This window comes from Melospiza melodia, chromosome 3 (genome assembly GCF_035770615.1).
Source record: "Melospiza melodia melodia isolate bMelMel2 chromosome 3, bMelMel2.pri, whole genome shotgun sequence".
NCBI lineage: Eukaryota > Metazoa > Chordata > Aves > Passeriformes > Passerellidae > Melospiza > Melospiza melodia.
Genome location: NC_086196.1, coordinates 125,911,390 through 125,924,725, shown reverse-complemented (window position 1 = coordinate 125,924,725; position 13,336 = coordinate 125,911,390). Strand labels below are relative to the sequence as shown.

The 13,336-nt window shown below is 44.6% G+C and overlaps 1 protein-coding gene across 1 annotated transcript in view; it reads right to left on the bottom strand.

The window, feature by feature from the left end:
- Nucleotides 1–13,336, bottom strand: part of ANKRD6 (ankyrin repeat domain 6) — an 84,582-nt gene that overhangs the window by 27,262 nt on the left and 43,984 nt on the right. The window contains exon 4 of the mRNA XM_063153009.1: nucleotides 6,077–6,333. Coding sequence (XP_063009079.1) covers nucleotides 6,077–6,196 — 120 coding nt within the window. The 5' untranslated portion in view covers nucleotides 6,197–6,333. The remainder of the gene's footprint in view (nucleotides 1–6,076; nucleotides 6,334–13,336) is intronic.

The following is a 13,336-nucleotide window of genomic DNA, read 5'->3' as shown; positions in this document are numbered from 1 at the left end:
GGATCATTTTTAATCCTTTTTTATTCAGATTCTCTATCCAGAAAGATAGGTTGAGAGGCATCTCACCTACTGAAAAACCCTAAAGAGAGGCCTTCAGGAACCAGAGTTTCTGCACACATGCAGTCCTTGAGTTCTTGCTACTTTAGGGGGACACTGTAAACAAAAACTGACACTAACCAGGAAAGGAGACTGGGAAGGAAGATCAGTTCCAGCTTATTACACTGATTAAAGGCTCAGGGTTTTGGAAGAGCCCTGATCATCTCAAGATTAATCACAACCCTGCAAGAACCAGCAGTGCCAGACATTCTTCCCAGCAACCTCAAAAAGAGAGCAGAGATGGGTGGTACAGCTGGACACTGTTCCAGTGTGGGCAATGCAAACACTTGGAAAAACATCAAATCCCCCCACAAATACACTTACACACAGGTATGGATGTACATACACATGCACATGCACACACCAATCCAGAACAAACTGTGAGGAAGATACAAGGCAATTTGGGTGCCACTTGTGCTGACAAATTTGGAGCAGAGCAAGCTTTGGAGACAAACACTGAACAAGTCCATGCCACAGCAGCAAGTCAGGGCTGCTCTTGCCTTCATGTCTTCAAGTCAAACCACCAGCCCACCAAGTTTTTCTCTCACATCGATTCATCCTACCCAAAATATACAGAGTGCAGGAAGATGAAGGCAGACAGACAAAACTCCCTCTGTGTCTCTCCTCCATAAAGACATTCTGCACTGAAGGCAGCAGCAAAGAGGAAGAGGGAGTTTATCTGAATATACATAAGGGAAAGCAAACATACAAACCAGAGTGTCTCCTAGATGCTCGCTTCAAGGACACAATACCAAACCCAGGGACTTTCTACATGCAGATTACTGACTTAGAAGCTTGTGAGCTGTGCCAAATATAAACTGTAATGTTTTGGAGGTTATTACAAATACAAATGAGACACTGCTGCAACTTGGGATTAATGAACCAATAAACCAGTCATTCATATATAAAAAAAAAAGCAGCAATTTGGACTCCTATTCAAATGTAAACAATTACTCCATCAGGCAACAAATCACACAAATGGCCCTGTGTCACGGACTTATTGACAAAATAAATGGGACCCACTGGGGCTGAGGCTGCAGCTCCCGGGCACTGTGACAGCTGCTGTAGTTGTGGGGTGCATGGGTCACAGCCAAGCACTGCAAACAGCCACGGGAAATTCAGCATAAAATGCAAGGGTAGGGTTCTGTTTGCATTAAATCTGCTCTCCAGCTTCCAGATATTGACAGGCAGCTGTCAATACACAGCACTTAAAGGCAGAATCCTCCCAGCATTGCTGCCATGCACCCCACAACGAAACCCATACAGGGGGCCTTAGCACTGTAAGCTCCATGATCCTTCCTTGTGTTTAGCTATGTGTAGGTGCTTTTCTGCAGGTACATCCAGTTCTCCATCTCACCCAGTACTTGTGGTGCACAAGGACTGTTATTTATTCATCCATTCTGCACTCATGAAAAACATGCCTGTCCACATTTTATTGGGAAAGCCTGAAAGCAAAATCCAAGTCCTGTCACATTGTTCACACTGATAATTTGTTGGACTGTTCTCCATGAATAACCTGCTCACTCAAGTCAGCAGAAAGCTTCTCATTGACCTCAACAGGCATTCAGCAAGTTCCTAAGTGTTTCTTAGTTCCTTTTAATTTATCTTTATTTATTGTTTAAAACAGACACAAATAGCTTTTCAAACTGAAGGAGTGCAAAAATGTGAAAGCACCAAAACACATTTATTTTTTTGCTTCTGTCTTAGCTTAAAAAAGAAGAAAAAGAGAGAATGCTTTAAAGAACTCAACATGCTCTGAAGCTGACTTAAAGTAGCCCAGCGTTACAGAAGTGCTGCCATATGTTGTATTCATAACATGACTATTTCAGAAGTTAAATCAAACAATTACTGAATCAAAACAGAAGCACTACCTTTTCCATTTCTTTAGGGCTTTTTTTTTCTGAATAATCATCCATTCTCTGCAGAATTCCATTTTATAGCTATGATCAATGCAGGAGCCTGCTCCAGCACAAGTTTCTCATGGAATTCACTGGAATCTTTCAGGCATCCACCTACTCTGGGATGGGTCTGTCTCCATAGGCTGCAGGGAATCTCAGCTCCACCATCTGAAGCAGTTCCTCCCCCTCCACCACTGACCTTGGAGTCTGCATTGTTCCTCTCACATGTTCTCACTGCTGCTCCCTGGCTATGATTACATCTTCTCTGCAACATTTTTTTCTTCCTTCTTAAATACGTTATCCCAGAGGAGTTACCACCATTGCTGACTGGCCAGGCCTTGACCAGCAGCACATCCATCCTGGAGCCACCTGCCAGGGGCTCTACCAGACCTGGGGAAGCTTTTGGCAGCTTCTCACAGAAACCACACCCGTAGCCCTTCCTGCTACCAAAACCTGGCCATGCCAACCCAATACCCTCAGGAAAAGGACAACAGCATCCTGGGAGGACAGCAAGGCACATCAGCTCAGTAAAAGTCCCAGGGCTGTTGTGCCAAAGATGCAGCTGTCAGTAATTTCACTAAAAGAGAGCTCTAAAAAAAGACTGAAAGAAGGGACCAACTTTCTTGCTTTCTTCTTCATACCTTTGAAGACAAAAAGGTGCAAAAATGGAAACTATCTCTGTCACATCAAGCAGAGCAGCGACAGAGCACCCTGACCAAGCAGGTGCCCTTTGGGAAGGGCAGAGCCCCAAGGCCTCTGCTGAGCACCTGCCCTGGGCCTCAGCCCCACATGGCTGGTGGCAGAGGTCCAGCAGCACCATGAGGGCCCAGTGCCTGTGCCACGCAGTGCCACCAGCCCTCTCCCACTGTGGGCTCCCTGATGGCACACTGCCAGCACCTGCGGGACCTAGAGGCCATCAGGTGCTCTTTGCGTATTTTAAAAGGCCCCAAATCTGGAATGAGCCTGAGTCTCCCTCACTGGAGTCAGAGGATGTGCACATTTCCACACTGATTCCACCTGCAGAGATGCCTTGCTGGTAATGCTGTAAAAATGAAATAAGTGCATCCTCACCATAATGCTGAAGTCAGCACCTGGACATGTGTGTGTGCATTCTCCATTGGATTTTGTTTCTCTCCTATTCTTCCTCTTTTCTTCTGAAATCATCTACCCAGAAGTGACAAAAATGAAAAACTATTTTGCAGATGAATTGTTGCTTACTGAAGCAATAATTAACCACATCATATGACCTTACATATAGGACAGAACCAGAATTGGACAAGTCAGCTATAAGGCATTTAACTAGTACATGGTTTGTTACAGAAAATATCCTTCAATTTTCTTCAGATATGCTTGATTAATTCTTTTTTAATAAAGAACTCTAGAATTTATCTCTAGATCCTGGACACTTTAATCTGTGGCTCTGTGGTGTGATTCACAACAATTAGTCTGTGCTTACAGATGTGGATCAGAAATACATTTAAAGCCTGCTGTGATGGGGGAACTTTTTCCCTCCAAAAAGCTTTGTCTCCATGTATCTTCCACCAATAAAACGCAGAGAATTCAGCAGGAAGTTTGGTTGACAATGACCAAATCCATTTTTTTCTTTTTTGGAAGCACACCCCTGTAATTTGTAATTAGGCAGAACGAACTGTAAACTACTAATGAAAGCAGAAGACATACAGGTAAACCAGATATAAGGCAGGCACATGGATAAATTTATTTTTATGCTTCATTGTGCAATGTGTTTTATCTTGGGGGAGAAGAGGGTTCTGGTTTTCAATTTATCTGAAAGCTTGGTCTATTTTACTGCACTACAAAAATTCTGCCATCTAATTTCCATTCTAAAATTAAGAACCTCTATCCTGAAAGTTGTTCTTATTTTGTGCTTGTTCTGCTTAGTAGAAAACTGCACAAGAACCTGTTGCTAAAAAGCCCCTCCAGATTTCCTGTTTCAATATATTTGAGTCTAATTTATACATCCTTGCTCTTGTGACAACGTTGTCTTTAACTTTAAACAGATCTTTCCCCTTCCAGCCTTTGTGTGTGTCATCAGATTAGCAAGCCAAGCTATTCCAGGGAATGTTTCATAGGCAAATCTGCACATGCTCTCCCTGTGCATTTGGCAGGCTGGGTGAGAGCCAGATGCAAACTCCAGCTGCGCACACCTGGACAGGACATCACAGAGCCTGGATGGATGGGCTCTGGTGAGGGCACCAGGTTGGTCTCAGGCCTCTTGGTTGGCACTGAGCTCAGCTCTCTGTGGCTGATGGTGTGGGAGCAGTCAGAGTCTGTGAGCCTCCAAAAGGCCCCATTCACACAGCCCGGGCTGCTCCTCTGTGTGCACCCCTCCACAGTCCTGCAGACCTGGCTTCACCTCTTCTGAGCAGGGCTTCTCACCAGGCCACCCAAGCAGCTCATCTGTCCTGTCTGTCGGTGTGCTGGGATGCACCACAAGGACAACAGGGACAGCTCTGGTCATCTTCCCTCTCTGGCTCCATGGAATGACCCACAACTTCTAGGAAAGAATTGCAACAGTGCTGTAGTAGCTGGTGAGCTACAGGCATGGCATCAGAGCTCACAGCTCTCCAGCATGGTTGGCAAGCACATGTCTCCACAGAAACACCAGCACTTTGCACCTGGCCACAATTTTGCTGCAAAATGAGCTTTGTTTTAATTTTCCACACAGGGCAGAACAACAAAGCAAGGGAGCCACCTATGTCATATAGGAAAGAAAACCTTGTCAAATGTAGGAAATCTGCATTATATCAAATTAACCTGGTTTTGTGTTTCAAAGTCAAATCTACACTATTTGTTTCTTATTCTAATTAGCAGAGGTCCCTGAGCAGCATCAAAGCTCATCATCTTTAAAAAAAAAACCCAAAACAAGCAAACAAAAGAAAACACAGCCACAAAATCCTGAGCTACCATTCAGGTATGTGTAAGTCAGTATTTCCCGGTCTATTGCTGACTACCTTTAATAGTTTTTCAGCTACGGAGAACAGAAGCAAACAGCTGCCTATGTGGGAGTATTCATGCTTATAACATCTGGGCTTTATATCCACCAGCAAGTTTGATTTTGGCAAACAAAACTTAAAAGCACAGGTTGTCCTTGGATCACTCCAGCTTTCAAAATAAGCATTATCTACAACTCAAACACTGTGAGGGGACTGAAAACAACTGTCACTGACAGATAAGAATTCTGTCTTTTCCTCTTTTTATCAAATGTGCTTTCTATCTGTAAATATTAGCTTCCATACATATGTAATGTTCAAAACCAATATGGAAACACAAATATAAGTAGGTGGGAGGGCAAACAACAGTTCATCAAAACAGTATGCCCCAAATTTTATGTTACAGGTCAAAAGATTTTACTTACCTAGCTATTTTAAGGTTTTTTGCTGATCAAACCTTCTCTGCAACAGGCAATTACATCTCATCTTTTCTAAGAGTATTATTTATAACATGTTGAGAATTAGGAACAGGTGAATATCAGTTTGAATTCACTTATATCTAAGCAGAAATCCTTTGACTTTTGTCAAAGGTACAGGGAACACAATTTGCAAACCCCAAGTTTGGAACTGACTAAGGGACTACACAAAACAAACCAATGAAGAGGTTGGGTGAAAGTGAGGCTGCTGCACCAAGAGACTTCAGCAGCAAGAAGCAGTTTCTGCATCCCTTTACCCTGCCACAAGAGGTGGCTTTTCCCCATCCCCTCACCCAGGGAGACGGATGCCCTGACCCGCCTTCCCTTGACAGTGATGAATCGCTCCATTCATCAGGTCACACGCTGTTCAAAAGTCAATGCATGCTTTGAAAAATGTTGCTCCCCTCTGTCTGTATCACTGTGTTTGCAAGGACTCAGTGTTGATCACAGCTGCACCCACTGCAAAGGGTATAAACGTGAGACGTGCACTATACTACAAATCTGTGTGAGCTATTAAGTGCAAACTTTAAGGAAATCTGAACACTAACTTCAGTCACATTCAGATTGGTAAAGCTAGGAGGGCATTTTCACAGACAATGGTCTAGAAGAGTTACATTAGTTCCCAGGGTTTTGCAAAGCGTTTTTCTCTGGTTACCTTGGTAACTGCTACCTTGGCACCCCTGTTGATAAGCTGCACCACATTCTCCACTTGGCCTTTGTAGGCGGCTACAAGCAGGCGTTCTGAAAGCACGGCGACCACATCCTGCTGGCTCATGAATTAGGAGAGAAAGGTTTTCACGTTTCTTCAGTCCAAAAACAAAGGCTTGGGATCAGTTCAAGCAGCATGCAGGCAGGCGAGGAAGGATTCCAGCTCCCTGGACAGTGATGCTATTGCTAGGCCATCCATTGGACCTATGGATCAGAAAACAACACTGCTGTCAGGCAGCTTTCAGAAACAGAGCACTACAGCAGCTCCTCCCTGAGCGTTCATCTTGGCATTGGCTTGGGAGGGGAGCACAGAAACTCCTCAGAACCTCCTGAAGACACTGCACTTCTGTTGCAAGGTGGAGGGATGTAGACAGTAGCACAAAAATCCTTGAACTGAGAGCTTAACTCTCTTTCAGCCTAACTTCTATTTGTGTGGTCCCCTTTCATCTTCTCTCCCCCTGCCAGGTTTCCTGGTCTTTAATTAGCCAAGGGTGGGTTAACTCCTGTTGGCCAAAGGAACAAGAATAGGTTATAGTTACTGGCTGCTGATATAGATATACAAACCTCTGCCCTGGAAGGATTGAGTGCAGTCAGCAATTAAAGGCAGCTGACTGTTCCCTAACGAGTATAAAATGCTTCACAGCCTCCCCTGAACCATCCCAAGGACACCTCTGGAAAAGATCACAGCCTGCTATTGGGAAACACTCATCTTTGCTGTCACTGAGAAATTATGTTCTTCCCATCAAGCTGACATCATTCCCCACTGATTCCAGAAACAACTCAGATTTAGCACTCATCATGCAAACTGTGAGTATGTTTGTCTCCCCAGGCTTCACTGACCCATCCAATGAGCCATCAGAGCTTAAAAGAGTTTTCTGATATAATTACAGAAAATGTCTCCACTGGTCACTTTGAGCTGTGGGATCCAGAATCTGCCTAGTTTGGGAAGATTTCAGCTTTATTTGTGCTTTTCTTACTTTAGCATGTAATTGTTTCAGCACAGGAAAAACACCTTCAAGATATCCAGCGTATTTACAAATTATCTGCCCTCCCCTCTTGAAATATCACTGCACTGGCCCTTAACAGCCACCAGTTCAAAACACTCTATATAGTCAAAGAGTAATAGGTACAGGGTCCCAGATGATCCTGGAGATCAATACTGGAATACAATGTCTCTCACCCTTATGTTATCCTTTAAATCCATCTCAGAACAGCTATAACTAAAAGTGTAGGTTAATTTGTAGTAGTAGAAGGCAACATAATTCAATTTGCACTCCTAAGGTGATTTATATTAGCAAATCTTAGAATGCTTTATGAGCTTTATTTCTTATAACACCCTTTGAGGTGAGCAATATGCAGGAAAATATTGCATGCATCTTAGAAAAAGGCCCTAGAAAGCACAGAGAAGTTACTGCTTTCTCTAAGGTCAATAGAAAGTTATGCCAAAGCCAGTAAAAACTCCAGGTAGCTGATTCTTGATTTCGAAGTATAAGCATTAGGCAAGGCCATTTCCATTTAAAAGATTCAAGTTAGCTTTTCCTCCCCTTTCTCTTCCTTTCTAAATGCAAACATGTTTGGAGCAAGGTGGAAATAGCTACACATTTATTTAGAGAAACCAGACAAAGAGTTTCTGGGCCTCAAAGTCAGCATAACATAGGACAATAGAGGAGTGGTGCTGTACCCTGTGCCACTGGACTGTTTCACCTACACCCTCAGTGTAATGGACACAGTTTGTACCCTGGTAAAATGGAAAATAGGGAAGATGAAAGAAAAACCCTCCTGTCCTTCACTAGCACATCATACCCTGCTCCTCTGGCAGAGTGCTGTACACATTATAGTACAAACCATTTTAAAAGTGACACAGATGGCCTATACTTAGTAATTTGAACTGTAACAAACAACATCAGTTTCTTACCTCCTCAAGTATTTGATTTCCAGTGACTCCTGCGTCCAAAGCAAGTGGAACACCCACCCTCCCTCCATACCTCCCAGCACCCGCCCATGCTCCCAGTCCCCTGCTCCCAACATCCCTGAGTCTCCCATCACATCCCAAATGGAGCTTCCATAACCCAGGAGCACACCCCACAGCTCCCCTCCGTGACCAGAACACAGTGCAGGGCACACCTCACAACAGGGAGCTCCTCAGGCAGAGGATGGGGTGTGTCTGTGCCAGCCCCTGCCTGGGCAGTGATAGTTTCCAGGTGAACTGTGCCATCACTTGTTTCGCCCCAGCCTTACCCCTAAGATGCCTGCCAACACTTTGGCTGGAGGCATGTACACTGACATCTTAAAACATCTCTGGTCAGAACCTGCTTGGTTTTCTTACCTCTTAAATTAAAAAAAAAAAAAAAAAAAAAAAAAAAAAAAAAAAAAAAAAAAAAACAAAAGCAAAACAATGCAGTGACATCATTGTCACTGACAGATATTCACGACAAAAATCTCAGTCTCAATGAGACATTTTCCTGATACACTGATATTTCTGAGCAAGTTTGCAGAAACCACAGATGCTCATCACATCTTAGCCACACTGCTAGAAAGACACTAATACCTCAACAATGTAGGGCTGGAAAAGTCTGGATAACCTATGCAAGGTAAATGCTGGAAATCATACTCCCTAGTTGAATAGTTCTCCCTCTCTCCCACAGTTTTGCCATCCCTGCAGCACACTGAGATCATGAGCCTCCTCCTGCCATGCCCTGCCACGCTGGACTGTGACCACGTCACTGCTATCATGGATTTCGCCTTCTTGTCTTTTCCACCACTTGGATCATACATAAAAACACAGCAAGGAGCTGATTCAGCAATTGGTCTTTTAGGGGTATCTCCCACTTTGCCCAGGTCTCCAGCAGGTGTTGGTCCTGTTCCCAGAGGGCAGTCACAGCACGAGCCTGGCTCCTGCTCAAACAACAGGTCACATTCCCTGCGACCACATCTGCTTTACATCTCCTCAATTGGGATTATCTGCAATTCAGAAAAGCGAGTCCATTTAGAACAGGAAGCCCAGACAACTGAAAGACCAACTTTCCTTTTCTCCTGAGCTGGTAAAAAAGGTGATGGGTGAACAGTGGAAGTGGGAACAGCCTTCCCATTCCCCTCCCCAGGGGCCCATCCCCAGCACAGTGGCTACACTGGCAGTGGCATCGCTGCTCCCAGCTTTAACTCTCTGCATGCCTCAGACACACAGAGTGTCTTTCCTTGACCATGCCTGCACCCCCAGCAGCAGGAGGAAGGTACCAGATGCCCAAGGACTGCAATTAAAAGCTTGACTGCTCCTTTCACACCCAGATGGTGCAAAATGAACCCGACAACACGATTACAGGCGCTGCATCGCATCCCTGCTGCCAGCACCTGCTGCCCAGAATTAAATCCCTCATTATCACTCCCAAGATCCAGAAGCTCAAGGGAGGCACAGAGCATGAGAATATTCCAACCTTATGCCTTCAAAACAACAACAGAAAAAATTATTTTGCTTTAGCATATTTTTAAATGAAAAACAGCCATCTCTGTGCTTCTTTGTTTAAGATCAGATTACTTACCTGGAGCGGGCTGGGAAAGCAACACCTACTTCCCGAGCCTCTCCAAGGAAACTGGCCAGATGTGATGCCCACAGGTTGAGCTGCTTTGCTGTGGGTCAATCCCTGCTGAGGATAAGGAGCTCACCCCATCAGTGGAGTGTGGAAAAGGACAGGCTGACTGTGGATCAGTGCTCCCGATCGGCAGCTGTGAGGCACCGTCCCCCGGTGCTGAGGTCCGGCTGCATCCCCACGGATTATGCTCTCAGCTCTCTGAGCCACACTGCCCACGGACACTCAGGACATGTCTGTCTGTCTGTCTGGGGTGGCACAGCAGCCTGTGGGTGGGTGGGCAGCTGGCTGCTCGGTGGCAGGGCTGTACAGCTCCCAGCTCTGTCCTCTCTCCCATGCAACTGGCAGAGCTGGCAAAAACACTCTCTGCACCTTTCCCCTCCCCAGCTCCCTCCCCTCCAAACTGCTGCCAGGCTGCTTCAGTAGCCCTAGCTCCTGCACGTCAGTAACAAAAAAAGCACAGGAATGATGATTTTCAAAAGCCAAAGGACGGTCTAGGAAACATCAACATCACAGTTACTGAAAGGCTAGGCAACAGATTCCCCTCAGTTCATGCAAAGGGTTAAAACCAGCAGCTTTCTCACTGAGGAAAGAGAAAAAAGCCAAAACTATGAAAGATTTAGGAGCTGTGAGCTAATCAATTTTAAGAAGTTCTCTGTGCTAAATGGAAAAGATGAAATGCCAGAGCACAGGTCATTCTCAATGCAATCACTAAGTTAAATTGGTATTTGAATAAAAGAATGCTTACATAGCTAAGACAAAGTTTCCATATGTGCTGAGGTACAAGATGAAAGGGGGAAAAAAGAAGAAGGGACCCCCAGTTTTCTGCAAGGGATCTCAAATTCTCTTTTTCAGTTTATCATCAGAAATTATGCTGAATAGAACCACAGAATCATAAAATAACAGAACTTCCTGAGTTGGAAGGGATCCACAAAGATCACCGAGTCCAACTCCTGACTCCACACAAGATGGCTCCAGAAATCCCACCATGTGCCTGAGAGCATTGCCCAAATGCTTCTTGAACTCTGGCAAGCTTGGGGCTGTGACCACTGCCCTGGGGAGCATCTAGTACAAGAAAAAATCTCAACATCTTGTACCTTTATTTTATTCAACATAAACAATGGAATAAAATTAGTCTAAATTATTTTGGAACACTCCAATATTAAAATATGGAACTATACAAATTTTTTATGGGGGAGTAGATAAAAGCTACTAATTCATAATAATAGTCTTTCTAAGAAAATTCCCTGCATCTAAATACTGCTCTTCTTTGCTTGACTCTCACAGCAAAATGGGTTTCTTTTTTATTAGTACATAATAGTATAAAATCTATAAAATGCTCTTTTTCTCATGCAGCCTCTTTGCAAAGCAGTTTGTCATACATAAAATATGACGTAAACACTAAGATTGTATTCACTTTAGAATAACAGCATTATTCAGCAGAGTGGATTATTGCATTAGAAAGAGTGGGTTTCCTGGAACCCATTTATCATTTACTACAGGATGCTGATATATCTGCCATTTCTTTCAGCTGACTTTAAAAGGGTTTGTCTGAGACATGCAGCACTGCTTCCCTTTCAGTGATTTTTCTTTAGTTTCATCATGGATCCAGTAGAAACAACTCAGGAAAAATATATATTTTGCTAAAGGGAGGATACTGCCTCTCACCCCTTCCTGCCCCAAAAGACAGTTAAAACTCAGTCAAAGGTGTAATTGTGAAAGCCAGCAGAAGCTTCATCTGGAAAACAGTAAAGCCCCCCACCAGGTTGAGAACAATGTGCTTTTGATTCGCACTTTTCTTCTTTCCTTTACAACATCATCAACACTAGTTTTGGAGTTAGGTTTTATGGGTTCAAAGGAACACTTTGAACTGGACATCTACATAGACTTTGAGTCTGGGAGGATGGATTTTACTGTTTGCGTGACATATTTTATTGTGGAAAATACAATAATTTAGTTTTCATATGGATAGTTGCATATTCATCACCCTAAGTATCACCACTGTCTGAGACATCTGAAAACAAGTTCTGAGCTGCTTCCCCCCCCCCCCCCCCGCCCCCCAACTTGTTGCTAGTAATTACTTCAACAATGACTATTTAGCAGCCTCCCAGGGAGCATCTGCATGACAGTTGCTCATCAGGCTTCCCAGCACAAGCAGAGCAGACTGATTGATGCCACTGCTCCGCTGCAGGTGGCTGGACAGCCAGCCAGCCCCGCTCGGCGATGGACACAGAGACAGCGACCCCCAATTCCCCAGCTGCTTTGTCCAGTCCATCTCCATTGCCTGGCCTCCACTGCTGGCTGCGCTCAGGGTAAACCCTCAGCTGCCTGGCAGCTCTCAGGCAATGCCTTGGTGCCACCAAAACCAACTTCCAGAGCTGCACCTGCCAGGCAGAATGCTCCTGGAGAAAGGCACGGACACACGGAGACCAGCAATGATGATCAGAGGCAGTTTCAAGTCATTGCTTGAACATAACCAATCTTGTATGAAAACAATTGCTTTTCTTCCCGTCTTACTTACTTCTCTGCCATGTAGCCCTGATCTCCCTTATGCAACACACAAGTTATATACTTACCACTTTCCATATAACATGATCTGGGGGGTTTATTTGACTTTTCTCATTGAAGTTCCACAGCTTTGTTAGTCCCCACTCCTTCAACACCTGCATACACACATGTCAAAACCACTCAGTACAAGCAAGCTCAACCCCCAGAAAGCCCTGTCAGTTGGGCACTATTTACATGACAAAACAATATCTTTTGTTTGATAGGGGACAGTGCCAGTGTGCAAACACACATGCATGACATATCTGCTCCCATTTGCATAAAACCAGTTAGGAGATCTTTCCAGCTGACTGCTGTTTAACAGAAGTGCCAGAGCCTAACCTTGGGAACCAAGCAGACACACGGCTGTGCTCATGGCAGAGTGGGGTTTTATGTTGCCATCACACACAGTGGGGCTTCTGGACGGGAGAACTGTCCCTCACTGTCACCCTCTGTGCAGGAGCCTATTAAAATGACTGCAGGACCTCACTGTGAGCAGAAAGTGCCATAACCCTCTCCACAACCAACTCCCTGTCCTCCTCTGCTGTTCTCCCTTTTCTGATCCCAAAGCATGTCCTGTGCTGCAAGGGTTCACATGATCTTTAGCATGGACAGCATCTGTCATTGAGTTTGGGGACCCTGCTGCTGCCATGTCACAGGGCTGGTGCACAGATCTCCTCCTGCCCATGGATGACCTGAACCCTCTTCCCGGCCAGCACAAGCAGCCCCACACCCTCCCAGACAGCACATAACAGTAACTCAGGTTAATGCTGCAAAATACACTCCAGAAAATTTCAAGAAAAACTAATTGCTACACTTACAGATTTTTTTTCAAGGCCAGAAAACACCACTACAATAACCTAATGCCAACCAGCACCAAGGCACAAACTCCTATTTGAGCTAGATCCTATCTTTTATACACACTATTAAAGATGTGCACCCAGGCATTGATCAGGAAATGCTCTGGCTGACACAGCAGAGAAGAAAAGAACACATTTACCAGCTTCAAAATATTTTTTAGCTGGCAAAAGAGCACTGGAGATGCTCTTCCTCTTCAAGAAAAGCACGACTTAGGAGCT